Source organism: Panthera uncia, chromosome A2, assembly GCF_023721935.1.
Source record: "Panthera uncia isolate 11264 chromosome A2, Puncia_PCG_1.0, whole genome shotgun sequence".
NCBI lineage: Eukaryota > Metazoa > Chordata > Mammalia > Carnivora > Felidae > Panthera > Panthera uncia.
In genome coordinates this window covers 92432984-92457885 of record NC_064816.1, presented here as the reverse complement: position 1 = coordinate 92457885, position 24902 = coordinate 92432984, and the positions used below count along the sequence as shown (strand labels likewise).

Below are 24902 nucleotides of genomic sequence, written 5' to 3'. Positions count from 1 at the left end.
AAAGAAAGAAAGAAAGAAAGAAAGAAAGAAAGAAAGAAAGAAAGAAAGAAAGAAAGAAAGAAGAAAGAAAGAAAAGCAAGCTAAAAGAAAAAGAAACATTCATGATTGAAAGTCTTAGAACTTTTCTAAATATATTTAGACAATATAAAATAAGATAAAGGCAGCATATCAACATATTGTAGGCTAAAAGTTAAAAACCAAAATATAGAAACGTTTCCTGGACCAATATTCTACAGCAGCACTTAATTTTACATTTTCTAAAATAATTTCAGTGTAAAAACAATGTGGACAGTTCATTTAATCATAATATGGTCATCAGAGACCAGTCCTGGTATTAAGACAGAGAGAAAGAGGAAGAAAGAAAAAGAAAGAACACCCCTAAAAAGTATTCAACTCTCATCCATAAATTCAGTCACTGAACAAGACAGAGTTTAGATAGGTTTTAATGAATTTTTTTTTACCTCCAGCTCATATTTAACAATATCAAATGAGTCCGTAGAAAAATATACTTGTTCAATACTATTAATTAGTTCTTGTTCAGCTTGAGGGTCACTAGGCTGTTCTCGAAGTTCTCGGAATTCCTCCTTTAAGGAAAAAAATCACAATTAAAGTACTTGTAGCTATTATAATTCTACCTGCATGGAAATAAATAATCATCTATTTTAACAATCACAAATCTCCTGGGGACCCATTCTGAGCAAGGAGACAAACTGACAGAAACCATGAAGGTTCATGGAAAATTAGGACTACTAAAACACTAAAAACTATTCATCTATCAGAGAAAAAAAAAGGGGAGGGTTAGAGATTCAGATTTTATTTTCAATTCTGTGTGTGTCAACTGGTAGGTAAAAGAATTTAGAAGTTTAACAAAAGGAAAAAACAAAGTGTCTATGTAATCTGTTGTACATATATACATATTTTCATCATTTAACATTCTAAAATCCGTCTCAGCACAGATAACCAGGGAATGCCTCAAGGACTTGTGGGGTCACCGTCAGCATTAGAACCCTGAGCAGAGCAAACATTCTTCCCCGTGCTGGCAATCTCACTGCTTGGCTAAGACATACTGGCTCCAGAAAAGACTGCAAGTTTAGCTCTGTAATCCTATGAGGATTCCTTCAAAGGGTGCTGATACCACAGTTAATAATCTGATTATGAACCTAAAGCTCTGTATTTGATAAAATGCTTTCTTCTTAATGATATAGAACAGGGCTTCTGTGGACTTACACAACTAAAAAGAGCCTGACAGACAAATCCCTACCCCTAATGTCAGCATCCTTATCCTCTCAATTTTACTGCATAATTGGATAAACCTTCAGTTAACTGGAAGTTTCATTAATTCAGATACCCCCTCTCTGCCACACTAATTAACCAACATTATTTTTATACACATATAACAATTTCACCCTTTGATTTTTTTATTCATATTAATCTCAAATATATTTAAGAACACAAAAGGAACTAATATTTAAAATAATTTTACAGTCACTAAAATAACAGTTAACAAAAATTCTTAATAAATCACCATTGATTAATTATGCAAAAATTATAATGTCTATTAGAGAACATTATTTTTCAAACAGAGAAACTCTAGATTATTTTATTATAGGGCATAGTTTTCATTTATAAAAAAAAACCTAGCTTATATATCTTTTAGGCTTTAATTTATATTTTAAATATGTAAAGTGATTAATTATAAAATTATCTCCTCTTAGATTCAAGCTAAAAGAAAATATTAGAGCAATAAATCTGAAACTCAAGAGAAAAACTGTTTAAAATTCCAATAAATTTAAAAGAGAAGGCAAAGTCACACAAACATCAAATCTGCATAATTAAGAGTGCATGGAAAAGAAAATACCTCTTCTGTACCAAAACTCAACTTATAAAATATACTAACCAAAAAAGGTCAAAGACACAGTCATCACTGACATAGTATGCAATCAAATACTATAAGTAAAGTAAGAAACCCTGTGTCCTAACAGAAGAAGCTGCATTGGCGGGGGGGAGGGTCTACAACAAACACACTAATCTACATAACACCCTGGACAATGAAGCTGAGGAACAGACCTGGGTTAAAACCATACTACTTATAGAAAGGTTTCCAACTAACCTACTCATGGGCAACCTCCAAGCATTTAATAAAAATTTGAAATGAGTGAGACATGAAATAGAAAACAAGATCAGGGGCACCTGGGTGGCTCAGTCAGTTGAGCATCCGACTTCAGCTCAGGTCATGATCTCACAGTTCGTGGGTTCGAGCCCTGCGTTGGGCTCTGTGCTGACAGCTCAGAGCCTGGAGCCTGTTTCAGATTCTGTGTCTCCCTCTCTCTCTGCCCCTCCCCGTTCATGCTCTGTCTCTGTCTCAAGAATAAATAAACATTAAAAAAAATTTAATAAAAAAAAAGAAAACAAGATCAGATATTCCTGGAAATCTCCCTCCCTAAAAGTCCATAGGCATTTGAAATACCAGCTTCAGATGCTGCAAACTGAGGTAGGGAAAAAGACCCAAGTCAGGATATGGCAATATCCTCCCTAGGAATTTCCTCCCTGGGAGTTTCACAGCACCACTAACAAACAAATGTAGTTGGTACCATTCAAAAAAAAAATTTTTTTTAATATTATAAAAACTGCTAAGATTGAAAACATCAAGTACGAAGTCAAGCAAAAATTCAAATAGATTGCAATGAATGAATACTTTCATCTTAAATGTATAAATGCCAAGGATATCTAACTCCATGTTGAAGTTCTCTATACACTACCTAATTAATTGATCTGAAGGTAAAGACACTTAGGTTTTAGTTACCACTCTGGTATTAGCTTTGGGTAATTTAGTCTCTCCGTGCCTAATTTTTTTTTCATCTGTAAAGGACAAACATACACATACGATGACAGTGAAACAAATATCCAAAGTTATTAAGAATGTCAAAGGGAAAACACAATTTCAGTTATAAATATCTCACAAGTGTACATTCTACAAAATGTAATGAATCTGTAAAAGGAGTACAATCTGTATATGTATATAAAAGGTCAAATGCCATTCGTTCTTGGAGAACTAAGCAATTATATCACAGAGAGCAGACAAACCCATAGAATTTCAAACAGACACATAACACATGACACTCTAAGTAACCTAGACTAAGGACATTGGCATAAAACCGAGAAAGGCAGGAAAAGAAACCTAGCACACAAAGTAGAATTCAACCCAAGACAAATGCCCAATGCTATATCCCTATAAAATACCCTCTCCTTTCAGACAATTTAGTGGCTCCTGTGTGAAAACAATACATCCAAACTCATTCAGACAAACTCCATTGTGCCTACATCCCAATCACCTCGTTCCTTTTAATCCCAATGCACCTGCAGGCTGCCAGACTCTGCTTCTACCTAATCATTCTCTAAATGTTTCACTACTGTTAGTGCTGCCTGCTCAATTTGATTATACACCTTTGGAGAACTGAGATTTGTCCTTATTCTCCATCATTATGCTCCACAGTGCCAAGGCACATTGTAGATAACAATCACTGATCTAACTAAAATTAATTTATCCAGTGAATTGTATGAAAAAAAAGGAGAACAAAAAGAAAGGAAAAGACAATATGTTGTTTTGACAGTCAAAACTTTCCATAAAGTCTTAATAAAATGTCTCTTCTAACTAGAAATAATAATAAGTGTTAAATGATTTTAGGAATACTTTAAGCATGTAAATTAGAAAAATAAACAGAAACAGCTAGATTGTACATTCTCAACACAAATGCTCCATAATTTTGCCATTATATAAACTGGTTTCCTAGGATTGGTGATGTACAAAAATACATACTTCTTCACCTCGAACCAATTTTGCAAGTCAACATATATGTACGAGGCAAAACTTTACATAAACAAAATGAACAGAAGATTTCCTACAAAAAAAATTAAAATGCAAAATCAAGGGAATAGACTATTAAATGAAACTTCTTATACCATATAAAAATAAGTGATCTTTTTAAAGTGACAATAATATTCGATACTTAAACTCAGTTTGAGAATAAAATATTTCGGTCTTACAGACTGCTTTTACTAATAAAATTCTTTAAAGGATTTTATTTTATCATAAATCTTACGTCACATAGTAACTAATACATATTATCATTGGAGTGGTACAAATGCTCCAAAAAACTTGAAAATCCAAAAATAATTTGTCAATGACAAACCATCAAAATGTGCCAGAACTTGCTTGTTAATGATAATCCACTACACTTCAAATAAAGAAAACTAAGCAAAAATACAATGGCAAGAACAGAACAAGTCTCTCTTCCATACTATCATTAAGAAATAATCTGTTAACTTTCAAAGCTCTGTTATCATACCTTTCTCCATCAAGTCACATATTTCAATTTAACATTTATTTTAATTCCCACTATACAAAAATTCTCTATACTAGGTAATAAAGAAACAAAGCTGAGTAAAAAAATAGCAGCTAAAATAACAGGAAAGGTCAGATGAATAAACAATGCCCCTGCCAGGCATTACTTAAGGGAGTACAAACAAAACACAGGGGTATCAAAGGGCAGTGAGTTCACATCTGATGAAAAAGGTACCATTTAGAGAAGATAGAAAAGGCAAAATTTCAAATTTGAGAAATGTGGGGAAATAAGGCAGCAAATACAAAGCAAAGCACAAGTAAAAAGTGTAGCAGGAAAGCATACAACAGGTTAAACATCAGACAGTGGCTTCACAGGGTAGAAAAATGTCAGCGGGAGCATCTACATATATACCAAGAGGCAATAAAATGCAACAGTTGAGATTTTTTTTAAACCCAATAATATATTTTTATATACACTAGAGCCATATTTTCCCTTTACTACAAATAAAATACCTTAACACATACCACTGTGCCAGACACTATATCAAAAAAGTAAGCATAAATATTCAATATATTCTTAACGTAATAAACCAAGCAGGATTATTTTAGGAAAGTGGTAGAAAACAAAGAAGTTAGTCAATATTTTAGAAGCTGTCTTTTCCAGCAGTCACAATACACTGTAGGATTGCCTCTAATTCTACCTAGCCTATTTTTTTTCCATTTTGATCCATCTCTGAGATAAAGTGATAGGAACATACATATAAAATGCACATCATAAATGTAACTATGAAAAATGAAGAAAAACAATCATAACAGAAATTTAAGTGAACATCTTTGTTTCAGCCAAGCCATTTTTCCTCTCAACATAACAACAAAAGGTTTTATGAGAACTGGGGATTCAAGTCTATGAAACAATTGGAGCCCTCAAGTGTAAGGTGTTATAAAACATTTCCAGTATATTTATGGTTTCTAAGGAAATAGGCTATAACTTTACAAAACAATTTCCCACTTAAGAGTTCATCTCTTAAGGGAATATATTCAAGTTTAGGAGAAAAAAAAGACCACAGATTTTGCATTTAACCACTACTTCTAAATTATACAAAATACCATGCAAATTAAAAATACAAAATCAAGTTCAAATTTTTCAGTTCTATTCACTTTTGTAAGTGTAAAAAGTGGGTTATGACAACTTCACAGTTCTCCTTACCATTATTAAATTCAATTTTCTCTTTAATTTTGAAAAGCAATTTAATCTAATTTTTGAACCCACAGAACAGCCTGGAAATTTATAATCTCCAACAGTAGATCTTTATTCAAACAAAAAAAGATGAATGCAAAATCTTCATTCCACAAGTCAAGTTTCAAAACCCCACAAAAAATGTACAGAATAAAAAAATGAAATGCAAACCAACTTCCATTTCCGTGACTGGTTTATTAGACTACAGTTCACATTACATATCTGAATAGCAGACTGCATTGTGTTGAGAGGGAATGAGGTAGAAAAAAAAGAAATTTTATCCTTGTAAAGCATGAATTGAGGTTTACCAAGACAAATCTTACCAAGACAAATGCTGTGGTTTTCTTTTTAACTATTTGCACATTTCTTCGTCAATCAACATAAAAAAGCTACTCTGTTATAATAAATTCTAAAAATGGAAATTACAGTTTTATCAAACTTAGTAACACCTTACAGCTCGAAATGAGAGCAAAAAATGTTTAGCTACCAAAATCTATACAGAGCTAAAAGGAAGAACAAAACATCAAGTTTTCAATATGCAATCAGTGTTACAAAAATCATAAATCATTGAACAAAAATAGTTTTGTTTCAGATGAAAAGGATTCAAGATCAGATACCCTAAAACCATACATATACCATATAAATCTGTAATGAAATGCCAGATGTTGGCTTACGTGGGGAAATGGTACATTTTCTTAAAATCCCACTAGAACAACAATAATGATCCATCAAAGCAGCCAGCTCATTATCAGTTTGTGTTTGTGTGTTTTAAATAAAACATAGCTTTTAAAGCCTGTTTGTGTTTGTTTTTGTTTTGTTTTTTCCAGGCTTTCAATGCCATCTAGTGGAGTACTGGTGAGGTTACAATAAAGGGAGATTTTGAGAAAATGATTTAAAGATTTTTCTAGAAGGTTATTAAAGTGGCATTATTTTAATCCAGATTTACAACATATTTAAGTGATTGAAATAATGTATTTTTAATCACTTTCTACATAATAACAGCATTCCAAATGGACACATTTGTCTTTAAAGAAAAAGATCAAGAATACGTACTGATGTTATTCGCAGAAATATAATTATTAACATACGCTAAAAATACAAAATTAGAAAGCAAACATTTCATACGTGATACTCTGCCAAGTATTTTTATTTACTTCTTTTACTTAACAGTTATATTCTTAACAGGCATTTTTATAAATTTATTTCTATTAAAAGGAAAATATTAAAGATAATAGCTTTAAGACATCAAATATACATATATATGTATATATTTATTTTTAAGCTATCTTTAAAAACTTCTAAAGTTCAGCGAACAACATCAAGCTGCCTGCCACATACCTGTCCATTTGGAAGCTAATACTAAAGAAAAGACATATCACAAACTGAAGAGAGAAAAATCCAGTGTATAGTCTGCATTCTGTTTTTCTTTTAGTTTTAAAAACATTTCATCAGACCCTTTTTCTTTTTTTTTTCAATATATGAAGTTTATTGTCAACTTGGTTTCCATACAACACCCAGTGCTCATCCCAAAAGATACCCTCCTCAATACCCATCACCCACCCTCCCCTCCCTCCCACTCCCCATCAACCCTCAGTTTGTTCTCAGTTTTTAAGAGTCTCTTATGCTTTGGCTCTCTTCCACTCTAGCCTCTTTTTTTTTTTTTTTTCGTTCCCCTCCCCCATGGGTTTCTGTTAAGTTTCTCAGGATCCACGTAAGAGTGAAACCATATGGTATCCGTCTTTCTCTGTATGGCTTATTTCACTTAGCATCACACTCTCCAGTTCCATCCACGTTGCTACAAAGGGCCCTATTTCATTCTTTCTCATTGCCACGTAGTACTCCATTGTGTATATAAACCACAATTTCTTTATCCATTCATCAGTTGATGGACATTTAGGCTCTTTCCATAATTTGGCTATTGTTGAGAGTGCTGCTATAAACATTGGGGTACAAGTGCCCCTATGCATCAGTACTCCTGTATTCCTTGGGTAAATTCCTAGCAGTGCTATTGCTGGGTCATAGGGTAGGTCTATTTTTAATTTTTTGAGGAACCTCCACACTGTTTTCCAGAGTGGCTGCACCATTTTGCATTCCCACCAACAGTGCAAGAGGGGTCCCGTTTCTCCACCTCCTCTCCAGCATCTATAGTCTCCTGATTTGTTCATTTTGGCCACTCTGACTGGCGTGAGGTGATATCTGAGTGTGGTTTTGATTTGTATTTCCCTGATGATCAGACCCTTTTTCCAAAAGAAAAAATGCTATCTATTCTGAGAAAAGACATCACAACACCTTCAATCTCACTGAAAAAACTGCAGTCTTGGAGTGCATAGATGGCTCAGTCCCAGTCCTTTAAGCGTGGGACTTCGGCTCAGGTCATGATCTCTCGATTTCTGAGTTCGAACCCTGCATGGGCTTTGTGCTGACAACGCAGAGCCTGCTTAGGATCTTCTGTCTCCCTCTCTCTGCCAGACCCCTCCTCACGCTCTCTCTCTCTCAAAAGTAAATAATCATTTAAAAAAAACTTAAAAACTGCAGTTTTCCCAGTATCTTCACCTTCCACATCCAATAAAATCCTCAGTCCTAAATTATTTTAAAATGTCTCTCAAATTTAGCCCTTCTCCATTTCCTAAATTTTAGAAGTCTTTTCATGGATGCTAAGAAGTCAAGTCAAATTCATTTATCTTACTTCACAGAAGTATTTTACACGTGAGAAAACATTCTGCACAAACTCCCAGAATGTTATATAAGAGAAGGTATACAGTAAATATTTGTGGAATGCATCAAACATACAAACAAAAGTACTTTCTTATATTTAGACAAATGTATTTTCAAGTTTTGACTGCAACAGAGATATCTTTTGTCCTCTTGGCCTATATTTGTCTTACATGAAAAAAGTCAAAGGCATAGCTAAACCAACCATGTGTAATAGTAAACCTAGCTGAATCCTATTTGTATTTATGAGTTAGGAGAATCAGGGCCTTAAAAACAAACAAAAAAAAATTATCTTTAAAGAATAATATCAGAAGGCAGAAGCTCAGAAAAATTCATAAAACAATATTAACATTAGTACTCTTTTCTTACCAGTACTCTTTTTATATGTAAGCATTATGGAAGAACTATGGAAAATGTTTACTTAAAGTCAAGATACAGATTTATAAGGTTCCGAATATTAATATTTTTAATCAGGATTCAACAAATACTCTCAAATGCAACCCTAATAAGTTCTGTAACTAGTAACCATGTGGCTATTGTTATTATTATATATTATAATAAATTTTGGTCTCAAGTCTTCATAAGTCTTGTAACCAATTAAAATAAGTGAAAACCTTTCACATAATTCAAAAAGTATAAATTTCTCCAAATGAATAACAAATTTAGTCAGTAAATACTATATAGATCAGTTTCTTCTATCTTTACTTCAGCATGAAAGTCCCATTAATTTGAATTATAACAGAATCCATTTCCCAGTAATGAAATTTTAGGTCATCACTAACTCTTTACTGTTTCCCACAAAAACTGTCAATAAAATTTCAAAAATTTTCTTCTACAATAGTTCCTGTAGTTCCCCTTTTTCCATTCTTGTCACCGTGTCCTCCACTTGGCCAAAGATTCCCAAACACTGCTCCACATTGGAATCACATGGGGATTTCTTAACACTGCTGACACCTGGCTCCACCCCACATACTGTCACTTAATTAGAATGGGGTAGGGCCTGTGGGTTATTAGTTATTCTAATATGCAGCAAAGCTTGGACACCACTGATCTTACCTCTAAATGATTTAAGCTAAGATTTTTGAAGTCTTTCTCAAAGTTTCCTTTTCTATAGAAAATGCTGCAAATAATCCTATTTTTTTTCTTCCTACAGTATTTTCTCCACCAAAATTCCAAATTTCCAGTATATGGATTATTTGACTCACATCTCTTAAAATGGAATACAGTGTCATGCTGTGCATAAAAGGCAGAAGTTGTACTAGATGATTTCTTTTTTTTCCCCCAAGTTTATTTATTTATTTGGGGGGGGAGGAGGGGGAGGGAGAGGAGAGAGAGAATCCCAAGCAGACTCCGCACTGCCAGTACACAGCCCAACGCAGGGTTCAAACTCACAACCCCTGAGATCATGCATGACCTGAGCTGAAACCAAGAGTCAGACGCTTAACCAACTGAGCCACCCAGGTGCCCCATACCTGATGACTTCTAAGGTTTCTTCCCACTCAGAATTTATATAGTTCTCAAAACAACAACAACAACAAAACAGTCCTTTCTAGACTCTCAAGCACACCTAATGCCCTTCTCCAGTTTTCCTTAACCATCTGCTTTCTGTAATGAGTTGCACCATATGAAATTTGCCAGTATTAGATTATTTTTAACCTAAACAAACAGCCTTTCTTATGATTCATCCTAACATTCCCCTTCTATTTATTCTTTACACCAGAACCTTTTAACATAACACAACCCAAGCTAAACCATTTCCTTCTTGAAAACCCCAGTGAAATCTCACTTCCTTGTTACAACTTAGATAAGAAAAGGAAGAAGACATGGGTCCATATAGAAAAACCAAGGAGGCCTTTTTAAAAAATGTTCTACATACATATACTTGAATGAGGTAAAGCATTAGATGAAGTAAATGTTTAAAAGTTTCTCTATACAAGTATTTACACAGACTACTTAAGAAGCATAAATTGGATTTTTTACTTCTGGCATTAGAATATCAAGGGAACCCAAATTAAGACAGTGAGATGGGTTCTTTTGGTGGTGTTTTTTTGTTTGTTTCTTTGTCTGTTTTTTTTACTGATGATTCAATATTTGTATGTATTGCAACATGATCATAGTAAGTCCATCACCCAGTACACAGAATAATTTTTCCTTGGGTAAGAACTTTAAAATCTACTCTCTTAGCAACTTTAGAATATGCAATACGGTATTATTAACTATAGTCACCATGCTGTATGTTATGTCCCAATGACTTATTTATTTTGTAACTGGAAGTTAATACTTCTTGACCCCTTCACCCATTTTGCCCACCCCCAAACCCCTTGCCTCTTGGAGCCACCAATCTGTTCTCTATATCTATGACTTGTTGCTTTTTTTGTTTTGTTTTCTTTTTAGATTCCACATATAAGTGAAATCATATGGTATTTGATCATATGGTCTTTCTCTGTCTGACTTTTTTTACTCAGTAAAATTCATTCAAGGTCCATCCATAGTGTTAAAAATGGCAAGACTGCATTCGTGTCTGTGGCTGATAATATTCCATTGTTATGTATTTGTGTGTATATGTGTGTACACACACACACACACACACACACACACACACACACACACACACTTACTTTAGCCATTCATCCATCTATGAACACTTAGGTTGTTTCCATGTCTTGGCTGTTGTAAATAACGCTGCTGTAAACATGAGGGTGCATATATCTTTTCAACTTAGTGTTTCCATTTTCCTTGTAAGTGGAATTGCTGGATCATACAGTAGTTCTATTTTTAATTTTTTGTTGTCCATAGTGGTTGTACCAATGTATATTCCCACCAATGGTAAACAAGAGCTTCCTTTTCTCCGTATCTTTGCCAACTTGTTATTTCTTGTCTTTTTGATAACAGGCAATGTAACAGGTATAAATCAAGTTAAAAAAATATCTACCCAAGCCAAATAACTGGGTAGCTTGCTTTTTAAACCTAGTAATATACTGCAAGCATTTTCTCTGCAATACGTTTCACTAAGTTTAAAACCCAAGCTTCAGAATAATTTATAGGAAACCATTTTTGAAACAGAAAAGGAAGGAGGAACCTACACTGACTACTCCATGTGAAAGAGCCTCCAGCTTCACAGTCTACATTACCACTCTATTTCCTTCATAGTATTTGTCATACTTTGCATCACCTTGTTTACTGCCTATCTTCCCTCTGCTTGAACCTAGGTAAGCTCTCTGGCAACAGAGAAGTTTTCTCTTGTCTACTGCTATATTCAGTCCCTAGAGAATGTCTAGCACAAAATAGATGCTCAATAAAATTTTGAATATGCATGGGGAAAAGATCAGAAGGCAAAGTTAACCTTGACTGTGTTGGTGATTTTTGTGATTTTTTTAGGTATCTTTTTCTGTTTACCGTATTTTTTGTTCACAGTATATACTAACTTTTTATTACAGGAAAAGGTTATTTTAAAATAATAATTTTAAATTCATGTTTTACATTTTGTTGAAATATTTTTAACAACTTAAAAAACTCAATATAAAAGTTGTTTTTTGAAGCCACAGAAGTTCAATCATCAAGAACTAGCCGTGACACTAATTTTAAGACAACTGTATGAAAATAAATCATGTAAGGGACACCTGGGTGGTTCAGTCACATAAGCATCCAACTCTTGATTTCAGCTCAGGTTGTGATCTGACATTTCATGAATTTGAGCCCCTTGTGGAACTCTGTGCTGACAGTGCAGAGCCTGCTTAGGATGCTCTCTCTCTCTTGCCCTCTCCCACTGCCCTCCCCAATGTGCACATACACTCTCTCTCTCTCTCTCAAAATAAATAAATAAACTTAAAAAAAATAATACTTCTATTAAAAAAATAAATCATGAAAAATATATATCACCATCACTCATCATCAGGGAAATGCAAATCAAAACCACAATGCAGTATCATTTCACATCTGGTAGAATGGCTAGCATCAAAAAGACAAAAGATAATGACTTAAATTAGTGAGGATGTGGAGAAAGAGGAACCCTGTGCGCTGTTGGTGGGAATATAAATTGGTACAGCCACTATGGAAAACAGTATGAAGGTTCCTCAAAATAATTAAAAATTCAGCAATCCCATTTCTGGATATATATCCAAAGGACATGAAAATACCATCTCAAGGAGATATATGCATTCCCACGTTCACTGCAGCATTCCAATATCCAAGGTATGGAAACAACTTAATTGTCAGTCAAAAGATGAACACATAAAGATGTAGTACGTATATACAATGGAATTTTATTCAGCCATAAGAAAGAAGGAAATCCTGCCATTTGTGACAGCATGGGTGGACCAGGAGGGGCATTATGCTAAGTAAAATAAGTCACATAGAGACAGACAAATACTGTATGATATCACTTATATGCTGAATCTTAAAAAGTCAAACTCATAGAAACAGAGACCAGAATGATGGTTACCAGAGGCTGAGGGGTGGGGTAAATGGGGAGATGTTGGTCAAAAAGTACACACTTCTAGACAGAAGATGAATAAATTCTGGGGATGTAATAAAAACTTTATATATATTATATATATTATATATATGACCTAACTATAGAGTAACATCTAAATAGTGTTTTGGGGGTTTTTGTGAGAGAGAGACAGAGACAGAAACAGAGTGCAAGCAGGGGAGGGGCAGAGAGAGAAGAAAATACAGAATCCAAAGCAGCTCCAGGCTCTGAGCTTCCAGCACAGAGTCCCATGGGGGGCTTGAACTCACAAACCTTGAGATCATGACCTGAGCTGAAGTCAGACACTTAACCAACTGAGCCATGCAGGTGCTCAAATAACATCTAAATTATGAAACATATACTCAGCATTAAAGTTATACCAAACTACACTGTATAAGGGCATTTCTGAACACAAGTCTTCTTAACTCTTAATTTCAGTCCTGAGTAGGAACTTCACCCATCTCAAACTTGGTGTACTGACTGGAGTTTCACTACTCTCCTGATCCAGCAACTCTTAAAGTCTCAAAAATACGCAGAGGAGAAGGCAGCAGTCAGCTCACCCTGCAGCACTTGTGATGTTTCCAGAGAATGCACAGAGAGAACAGAACAAGCACAAGGACTTATGAGCTTTCTTGAGTAAGGCTACATTTAAGCCCAATGCCATGATACTAATTTTACTATTAATTATTTTATAATTTAACTTAGCTTCTTAGTGAGTGTCAATCAGACCAATGCCCCAAGCTTAATCATCACCTGAATCATATACATACCCTGATCATATGATCCCAGACTAGCCTCTCCACCCAGAAGCAGTCACCTCAAATTACATACCACAAGCCACTGATGGGGCTGCGGGTGGGGAGGTCAGTGAGGAGACTGGGTAATGAGATCATTATAAATTCACTACCTACAAGTACTGGAAAAACATCAAGGTGCACAGTGTAAAAGGCAACAGGGGTGCCTGGGTAGCTTAGTCAGTTTAATGGCCGACGTGGGCTCAGGTCGTGATCTCACAGTTTGTGGGTTCAAGCCCAGCATTGCGCTCTGTGCTGACAGCTCAGAGCCTGAAGCCTGCTTCCGATTCTGTGTCTCCCTCTCTCTCTGCCCCTCCCTGGCTTGTGCTCTGTCTCTCTCTCTCAAAATAATAAATAAACATTAAAAAAAAAAAGACAACAAAGTTCACACAAGGTTTAAAAACAACAAAGTTCTTACGCAATACAACATCTAACGCAATCCAATTTAAGGCATGTTTATAATGCATGATAATCTTTTTTTCTAGAGTCAAAGAAATAAAAAGAATTGTCAATTAGGATTTATGGTTATTGCTTAGTTCCCAATTTCATCACATGCAATAATCTTTTATAACATTATATAAAACTATTCAAAATGCCTCTTTAAGGTTTTTGTCAAAGTCATTTCATGCAAAAGAGCTGGCTGGAATATTATCATATTTGGAGAATATGTTTGGGTCTGCTCCCAAATAAAGCCTAAGCTGTAAATACAAAATTCACATTAGGGGATAAGGCTCCTCACGGGGATGGGAAATCACTCTCCTGAGCAGCTGACACTGAGGCGTCATGAGAGGACTTATGATTGCTGACCAAGAGAAACAAGCCCTATGTATTAAGATGCCAGACACAGGAAACAAATAGTATTTTGAAATATCATCCTCAAATTGAAAATCACAAGAGCAGACATTCAGAAGACAATGCTTTGATCTGTGATGGAGCCGCTATTCACCAAGGCAGCTTCAAATGGCAATATCCCAGAGTGAGGAACAGCACGGTTGTTTTTTGTTTTTTGTTTTTTTTAACAATGGTTAATAATTCTCCTGAGGGAAAGCCAACTAGCTTTCAAGTAACACCTATTAAAATATGTAAACATAAGTTCACATGAATCAGGAGATTAAAATCTAAGATATTTATAATTTATTATAAACTATGCTTTAGCTACTTACTCAAAAATGTCTGCTCCATAACAAAAATATATTTGGCTCAAAATGTTACAGCATAAAAAGTAAATTATTTCATTTTATTTCTCCAAATTACAGCATATAAATCAATAAGTTCCATATATACATTTAAAACTGGTTTCAGGCTAAGAATTTGATACAATAATAAATTCTAAATTTATCAATTTTGCATTTTTCTGTTTCACTATAATGAATCATACTGCATCCCAGTGAGTAATGAAAGCAAAAACAAGCCCCAAGCCCACTATACTATAAAAATTTACCTAGTTTTGGGGCGCCTGGGTGGCGCAGTCGGTTGGGGGTCCGACTTCAGCCAGGTCACGATCTCGCGGTCCGTGAGTTCGAGCCCCGCGTCAGGCTCTGGGCTGACGGCTCAGAGCCTGGAGCCTGTTTCCGATTCTGTGTCTCCCTCTCTCTCTGCCCCTCCCCCGTTCATGCTCTGTCTCTCTCTGTCCCAAAAATAAATAAACGTTGAAAAAAAAAAAATTTTTTTTTTAAAAAAAATTTACCTAGTTTTATCATAACTACCATCTTCCTGTGGGAAGGAAAGGCTTCTGTGAATCAGTTATTATCCAAAGGCAATATTATTTTTTAAGGAAGTGAAAAGTCACGCTCACACATATAGATCAATACCTTTCCAGGGACCCGGAGGCTCTCAATGGCACCAAGATCACTAAGGTTCTCCGGAGGGCTTTTCAGACCCTTAAAAAAATAATAATAAAAAGAATTTTAATTCTGCTGCAGAACTATAAAATGATAGAACATATTTACTAAAATAGAAATCACCATTAAAAACAGAAATTTTCCTGCTTTAAAATATACAGAACGTATGTTCTAAAAACAGCTGTCACTTAATATACTTAATATGTATTAATATGATATTAAATAGTATTTAATAATAGTATTATTAAATCAAGTAAAGATGTACTTTTGGAAGTTTAAAATAAAAATATGATATGACATCTTCATAACTAATGGCTGAAGTCTAATTTAACCATAGTTTAAAAACAACGAAAAGAAAAGAAAATTGGGTGACAAAAAGCATTCTATAAAAGGACTTATCTATTAATCATTACCAAATTCACCTGATAAAAAGGAACAAGTATTATGATTCTCTGCTATAATACACCAACCAATTGAGCTAATCAAAGACTTTTAAATAATGCTAATTGCTTAATTAATACGTAAGTAATCCCTTGATTCTACCTGATTATTTCTCACCAATGCACCCAATTTGTACTGTATAACAAATCTCCTATCTTGCTGCTTTCTACTGTTCTTTAGCTCCCTGGTACCTGGTAATTTCTATATGCACAATCTTCTGAGGGACTCTGAAAGTCTCATTTGTACCAGGGAAAGTGAACAAGACAGAAAGAAGTTAGCAATCTAACTTTTCTTTGAAAGCCTCTTTTTAAACATAGGCTATTCAAAGCAGATAACTAAAATCCCTGTAAATATTAGTCTGTGAGGGGCACCTGGGTGGCTCAGTTGGTTAAGTTTCCGACTTCAGCTCAGGTCACTATCTCAGAGTGGTGGGGGTTCTGGATGGGGCTCCAGGCTGACAGCTCAGAGCCTGGAGCCTGCTTCAATTTCTGTCTCCTTCTCTGCCCCTGCCCTGCTTGCACTCTGTCTCTCTCTCTCAAAAATAAATAAACATTTGAAAAAACTGTGAGCAAAATTAGCTGATGCATAAATTTGAGGTGAGTTTTGTCCTTTAGGTACCTTATATTGGTCCTTTGATGTCCTTAGTAGCCAAAATATATGGTTTACTTAGGTTGACTATTTGAGAGTTAGAGCAGAACTTGCTTATTTTTAAACTATAGAGCCATGTATTCTATCTTCCCTATTATAATATGGCCAGTCATGACTACAATTTTTTATGACAGCAGGTGCTTTGCCCCACTCCCAAGTATTCCATTACTCCCAGAAGACTCCACACCCAGGTTTCTCTCACTTTCATTCTCTCTCATATTCTCTCTTTCTACCCCTCTCCCTCTCTCTCTCACACACACATACACACATACATGCACATATATATACATAAACGCACAAGTGTAAAACTTCATAATTTGATTCAAAAGCATGAGCACCCCTAAAATATATTTTAAAAATATAACTGTCATGCCTTTTAAATAAATATTTTTAAAAGTACAGATTTGTGTAATCAATCCAACAGAAATTCTTGGAGGAATATATCACATGTAATTTTCTCTTTCCCCAGAGCTACTCAGTAAAGAAACCAATGCCTTAAATGTAAAGTGATACACACTAATATCTAGGAAAGGGCCTTACCTCCAGATTAGTCACCCCATATAATAATCTGCTAATACTATATGGCAACTTTCTAACAAATGTACAAAATAAAAGTCGTAAAAATTGGAAACCCTATTACATGTTGGGAAGCACGGGAACTCAGTGATGCAGGGAATGGGCTCTGTGGTCTTGAACAACTTACCTACCTTGCCTGTCTTTATATTCTAATTATGGTGACAATAATGCAGAGGCCAGTGGTAAGGAGTAAAGGAGATAATGTATGTGGGAGGCCAAAAACAGTGTCTGGTATATGACAAGCATTCTTTAAGTGCTAACCATTATTCTGAATATTACTGTGATCACAGAGAAATGCTTCTCTTTTATCAAAACAGAAATGAGGAATTACATAAGTGTCTCAGAGCACATCTGACACTCACCTGTATTTTTCACATAAATGTCTCAGAGCACAACATCTGACACTCATGTGTATTTTAAGATTAGCAAGTTTATTAGCAAGTTTATAAATTTCTATTGACAAAAAAGAAATCATTTTTATCTTTACTTCTCTAAAGCAGGAATTCATGGTTATAACTGCAGTACTCTGCTTTTACGAAATTGAAACTCACTGTAATCATTAACCATTATTTGATTTTCTTTTATATTTAGTATTTGTTTTGAAAATTTTCTCAGTTTAAATTTATACAAAGCTCAGCATAAATAATACCTGCCTCTGATCTCTTTTGCACTGTTTGTAGGAATGCAAACTGGTGCAGCCACTCTGGAAAACAGTATGGAGGTTCCTCAAAAAATTAAAAATAGAACTACCCTACAACGCAGCAATTGAACTACTAGGTATTTATCCAAGGGATACAGGGATTCTATTTCAAAGGGGCACATGCACCCCCATTTTTATAGCAGTGCTTTCAACAATAGCCAAATGGAAAGAGCCCAAATGTCCATCGATGGATGAATGGATAAAGAAGATGTAGTATATATATACAATGGAGTATTACTCGGCAATCAAAAAGAATGAAATCTTGCCATTTGCAACTATGTGGATGGAAATGGAGGGTGTCATGCTAAGTGAAATTAGTTGGAGAAAGACAAATATCATATGACTTAACTCATATGAGGACTTTAAGACACAGAACAGATGAACATAAGGCAAGGGAAGCAAAAATAATATAAAAACAGGGAGACAGACAAAACAGAAGAGACTCTTCAATGTGGAGAACATACAGAGGGTTAATGGATGGGTTGTGGAGGGGGTGGGCTAAATGGGTAAGGGGCATTAAGGAATCTACTCCTGAAATCATTGTTGTGCTATATGCTAACTAATTTGGATGTAAATTTAAAATATATAAATAAAAAAGTTTTTTTAAAAATACCTGCCTCTGCACTTTTCTTTGCCCAAAGCACATTTTAACAATTCAGACTACTTCTATTATGCCTAAATGAATCTTCTATTTCCATTTATGAGACTAGCAACTAAATGTCCCAATGATCAAAGGAGCATGTGAGGTGATTTCTGCCTCTTTCTCTCTTCAGCAAAATTCAACGTAGTGGCTATACTCAGTCCTCAATTTCTCTCTAACCCACCTAATCCAGCTTTCCTCCCCACCACTTCATGAGAAGTGCTATTGTCAGGTCACCAATGACCTCCATGCTGCTTGATCCAAAGCTCATTCTCACCTTCTGCCACCCATCTGCTGCAGCATTTAGCACAGGTGATCACTCCTTTCTCTTTTCAATTCTTTACGTGGCTTCCAGGACCCACACTACTTGGTTGTTGTCTTTATCCAACATTTATCCAACAAATATTTATTCAGTGTCTGATAGGGGACAGGTGGTCTTTGAGATGCTGCGGTCTTACCTCACCAGCTGCTCCTTCTCAGTTTGCCTTGCTAGATCCACCCTAACCTTCCAGCATTGAAATCTCAAAAGCTCCAACCATGGACTGTTTTATATCCACACTCAATCCATGGGTGATCTTAGCCACTTTATATACCTTATATATGTTTTTAAGTCCCCAATTTTTATCTATATCCTGTGCTTCTCCTCAGAAATTCAGACTCTTAGCCAAGTGCCTATTTTTAATCTTGCCACTTAAATATCTAAAAGAGGCTTTTAAAAAGCAAGTCTAAAAACTTTCTGCCTTCCCTGAATCTGTTCCTTCCTCAGCCTTACCCATTTCGTTAAATGGCAATTCTAATTGAGGGGGCCAAACCATCTGGAATCAACCTTAATGCTTCTCCTTCTCTCACAGCCCAAATCTGATCTGTCAAGAAGTCCTGTCAACTCTAAATTTACAATATACCCACAGATCCAGCCTCTTCTCAATCCTTCCACCACGAGGACTCTGTATAAGGCCCACATCCTCTCTCATTCAGATACTGCAATAGCATCCTCATTGTTCTCCCTTTTTTTGCTCTTTTTCCCTCTTCAACCTATTCTTTAAAAAGAGGCCAGTCTTTGCTGGCAGTGAGGAGCCTGCTTAGGATTGTCTCTCTCTCCCTGTCTCTGCACCTCCCTCACTCTCTCTCAAAATAAATAAATAAACATTAAAAAAATAAATAAGTAAATAAAAGAGGCCAAAAATGTCTTTGTGAAGTCCACATATGTAAAATGGCATCACTCCTCTGCTTGCTATTTCAATCAAAATGGAAGCATGGCTTTGCTATTAGTAAGGAAAAAAGTAGTAGGAGATGAGGTCACGATGAGGTCCTGTGTGATCCGGCTTCCTGCTTTCGGCTCTCATCCCAACCTCATTTTCTACTATTTTCTCCTCACTTTACTCCACCCACACTGGCCTCTGTTCCTCAGCTATGGTCCTGCCTCAAGGCCTCCACATTTGCTCTTCCTTCCACCCGGAATGCTCCTTCCCAAATATCCACATGGTTTGCTTCCTCACTTCCTTCAGGTTTTTACTCAAATGTCACCTTCTCAGTGAGGCCTTCCACAGCCACCCTATCTAAAATTATCAACAACCACAAATTGCCAACAACTTCCAGACCTCCCTATCCCCTATTCTTCCAAAGCATTAATCCCTATGTCTGCCTGAGCACTTGTCTGATTTGTTCACTGCTGCACACCCCCAAACTTAGAATAGTGCCTGGCACATAGTGCTCTGTAAACATTTGTTGAATGAATTGAAAAAACAGAGGCCAGCATAATAGAGAAAGCTGTACAACAGACCTCATATAAATAAACAGAGCTAACAAAGCCCACCCTCCCACTCTTTTCCAAAGCAAGATCCTTGCAAAGCTGAAATGCCAAAAAAAAACCGTAAGTTTCATAGACCTTTCATATCTCTCCACATTAACAATATTATTTGTATATTCTTTAGCCTCACAAAAAAGAAACATCTTTGTGTATATGTATTGTAATACTACTACATTTAACCCAATAATAAATGTTACTAAATAAAAATCTCCCAATGTAACTCCAGGCAGCACTCTATTTTCACATCTTAAAGATTTATGAAATGTGTATTCGTAACGATTAAATATGTGGAAGTCAAGCCATAAATAAATATAATTAGGATGACTTTTAAAATCTGTGTAAAACTTCTAACTTTACTTCACTTTTTACACAGTATGTTCCAGTTATTTTGTATGTGTTCTTTAGGGTTTTTCTATCCTAAGCACTGATTTGAGCTGCTCAAGTCCAATAAGCAACTGATTGAGGCTGAAGAGTCACCATTTACACAACAATTCACTACATTTAGGAGATCTAAACATATCACGGGTATCTGGACTTGTGTTTTATCTCTCCCTCCAGTATTACAAAATAAGGTTAAAAACCAATAAAACAACCAATGTTGCTATACAGTGATGACTACACTGAACTATATGGCAAACAACATGACAGAAGACCAAATTTAGCTGATGTACAAAAGTCCAAATTCAGCATTCTAGAAGCAGTTTAGGAGTAGTAGTGATATAATGTATATTGGTGTAAAAATTAAAGAGATACTAAAAAAAAAGCAAACAGATACCAAAAGTCAGCCTGAAATCATCTACTATTGTTACTGCAACAGCCTGCTTCCAGTTTTCCTGCTTTCTCAGCATCAGTGCAGCCACTGAGATGAACTCTGTGATCAAGCACTTCCTTCGTAAGACCCAGATGCTGTGTTAACTCCTTGATCTCTTTAGCTTCATCATATCATATGAACATCACCATCAATCTGACACCATGAGATACGTGTTATCATCCCTATTTTAAAGATGTGGAAACAAATGCTCAAAAAAGGTGACTTCTTCAAGGTCACAGAGCTACTACTGGATGGAGCAAGATGCAAACATCCCTGAGTAACAAGTGGTATGAACCATATACCAGTACTCAACAAATGTGAGGGATCGCCACTTACTTAAATCTTTTATTATTCACAGAACTTTTTAATTTTATTTTTGTGACATTAACAATACAATTTAAGAGGAGTAAAATAATCACGTAGGACTCATGTATTCTTCACAAGATATCTACCATTTGTAACCTATTCAGGTATCTCTCAAATTCTGAATTCTCAAATAAGAATTTAATTTGGAATCTGTTTTCTAATAAACAACAAACCTAACTCACAAATGAAACTTTCACTAAATGACTATCCTTCATATTCTCCAAAGTTCTCAAAATCTCTAATTTACAACCCTGAATTAACTTCTCTCATATAAAAGTAATAAAGTATGGTCAATTACGGTGAAATATTAGAGTTGAATAAATAAAGATATCTAAAGTCATAATTTCTTGCTTGAAGAAAGCTGAGACATGACTAGGAAGTCCATAACATTTATGAGATGGAATAAAAAGCAAAGTTTTCTATTCATGAATTATCATTGTGGCAAAAAATAAAAGACCATTATTTTACCATAACAATGATTTTTTTAAGTATAATTTCTCACGCATTAACTTATTGGTGACTCTCAGAATTGTAAGATAAGATTAACAAAAATAATTATTTTCATTTTAGCATCTGGAAATTTAGGCTATAAGGTTTGGGAACTTGCCCAAAGTCACCAAGCTACCAATTCTGTCTTCAACTCATCCACTTTTTTTCACTCTTTCCAGGTCATCTCTATTGCACAGACCTCACCCGCCTACCCAGGCCACCTGCTCAGAGACGACAGGCAGCCTGGATAAAGGGAGTCCTGCAGGCAGCTGGGACTGTCACTGGAACGACGGCAAAAGGGAGAGGAAGGGAAACCAAGATAGCCTTCATTGAAACTCCCTCATTGACCTTATCTAAAGGAATGTTTCTGGGACGCCGCTACCCGCCTGAGCAGAGCTCCGATCAGGGCGGCTCAGATTAGTTTTCCAGGGTGTGCCCCGACTTTCCAGTGCCCCTGACACCTGCCACCAGCCATACCTTAGGTGTCCGCCCGTCCCGGTCCAGAGACAGACCATCTAGACTTCTCTACCAGCAGAAACGAAGGAGGCCTTTGCTTCAGCCTCTGCGACTTACCTGTCGGGTCATAAGAGATTTGATTTTTTGCATGTCGAAATCGTGAAAGGGGTATTCTGTGGCAAAGAACTGACAAATCACGCCCAAACACCAGACAGCTGGCCGGTACACAGGGAAGCCATAGTGAGTAGTCACGTGGAGCTGCCGACCCTGGTCATCCTCTCTCTTTCCCTGAGCATGCTGGGAATTGTAGTCTTCCGGCTACCACCGACACCCGCAATGAAGAGGAGAGGACAGCCCAGGTACTACATTTCCCAGCAAGCAAAACAGTGGACGCTTCAGTTAAGCCTGAAAATCTTGCTGCTCTGAGTGACCACGGCGACCGCCTGTCTTTACCGAATTCCTTGCCCTTGGTAACTCCATTGATAAAACGAAAAGCTAACTCGTAGGTGACCAGGCATTGAACGACAGGAACAAGCATTGAGAAGACAGTATATAAACCAGACTGACGTGATTCCCCTAAGAGTATAATGGAGGAAACCCCACCTAGTAGAGACGGGCGGGGTGGGAGGACCTGAGATTGACGTGACAGGAACTTAAGGGAAGGCAGTCTCCCAGAAGTGACCTGAGAACCTGGGACTCTCTAGCTGGCTCTGGGCTTGGCCTGAAGAAAGGTGTGGTCCAGGTTGTCCAATAGGCAGCTGTTCGGGGTTAGGGCTGTTCTTCCTCAGTCTTGGCATCCACTGCAAAAAAAAAAACTATAAAACCCAAAGATTTAACCCCTACCTATTTATTTCACTACCTTCCTAATCTAAGGCAAGTCAAGATGGAAAATGCAACAATAATAAGTACACATGTCACTTTAAAGTTCTCATTTCAACTTTTAGCAATTCAGTTAAATTGAGGAAGGTAGAAGAGTCTTTCGGGTTTAATTTAAGGAAGAACTTTCCAGGGGCACCTGGCTGGCTCAGTTGGTGGAACATGTGACTCTTGATCTTGGGATTGTGAGTTCAAGTCCCATGTTGGGTGTAGAGATTACTTAAAAAAAAAATTAAAAAAAAAAAAAAAGTTCTAGTTATGAGAACACCGGGGGGGGGGGGGGGGGGGGGAAGCGACCCAGCACTAACAACAGGTAACAATTATTGAGCGCTTACTACATGTCAAGAACTCTGCTAATAGCTTTACATATATTATCTCATTTATCCACATAAGCATCCTATGGGGTTGGTACAATTATCCCCATTTTATTTTTTTTTTCAATTATCCCCATTTTAAAGATGAAGAAACTAAGGTATGGAGAAACTAAGTAACTTGTCTGAGATTACTGCAGACATGCAAGCAGAAACTGAAGGACTGATTATGCAGATGTTGGGTTTTTTTAAGTTTATGTATTTATTTTGAGAGAGAGAGAGAGAAAGCACAAGGCAGGGGGGAGCAGACAGAGACGGAGGGAGAGAGAATCCCAAGCAGGCTCTGCACTGTTAGCTCAGAGCCCGACATGGGGCTCAAACCCATAAACCGCAAGATCATGACCAGAACCAAAGTGGGCCACTTAACAAACTGAGTCACCCAGACGTCCCCAAGATGTTGCTTTAAGTAAGAATTTCATGTATGGTGTTGCAGAGTGAGTCCTGAAGAGTGGTAGCAATAATTCTTTTTAAATTTACTTTTAATTAATGTTTATCAGAAACCCATGATTTCAAAAGTATTTCTTAGGACAACTGAAAAAGTGTTGAAGTGTGCCAAACTAATGAAAAACTTCGGTAAAAAAAATAGTATGGGTGGTACTAAGATATGGCAAAAATAATAAAAGTAGTTTGCAAATGACTGAAGTTTAGAGGAACTTACAGAGGTTATTTCCAGTTCTGAAATTATTATTTGACTTCAGTGTCTTGTCTTTTGTCTTTGTCTCATTTTTACAAATGAGGTTGTAATATTTGACCTAGGGTTTTTGTAAGCATAAATGAGATGATGTAGGTGAATGCAATTTATACATTGTAAAACACCTTACAATTATGAAGTATTCTAGTCACAATTCTTCCCAGTTCTCTGCTCCAAAAGAACCACCCTGTGCATACTTCTGTCGTGCTTAACAGTTCTTTTTGAAATTATGTTTACCTATATGCTTCTCTGTTATTTGTACCCCATAAAAAATTCCAGGTACTTTTGGGCAACCCTAGTTTAGTTTATTCTTTACCTGCTCTGGTCTTTATTGCCAGGCAGTTCTTACTGTATGAAAATCTTCAATATTTAAAAGTCTCTGAAAGAACCAAAAGAAACAGAAACTGCTGACTATATTGGCATGTAAAATGAAACCCAATTCAATTTTTGATTGTTAGGCACTAGGCGACACTACACTAAGCACTTTAGTAATATACAGTCTCAGTCCTCAAAGAGTTTACAGTCTAGTTGAAAAGCATATATTATAGCTGATCCAAGACCAGTAGTTCTCAAACCTGACCGTTCAAATTCACTGGCAGAGTCTGCCATTGCTAATGTTTTCTTTTAGGTTCT

At 36.1% G+C, this 24902-nt stretch overlaps 1 protein-coding gene across 1 annotated transcript in view; it reads right to left on the bottom strand.

The window, feature by feature from the left end:
- The window catches only part of VPS50 (VPS50 subunit of EARP/GARPII complex), a 143063-nt gene that overhangs the window by 109879 nt on the left and 8282 nt on the right, over positions 1–24902 (bottom strand). The window contains exons 2-4 of the mRNA XM_049642870.1: positions 22449–23131; positions 15368–15436; positions 462–584 (exon numbers count right to left, since the gene is read on the bottom strand). Coding sequence (XP_049498827.1) covers positions 462–584; positions 15368–15436; positions 22449–22481 — 225 coding nt within the window. The 5' untranslated portion in view covers positions 22482–23131. The remainder of the gene's footprint in view (positions 1–461; positions 585–15367; positions 15437–22448; positions 23132–24902) is intronic.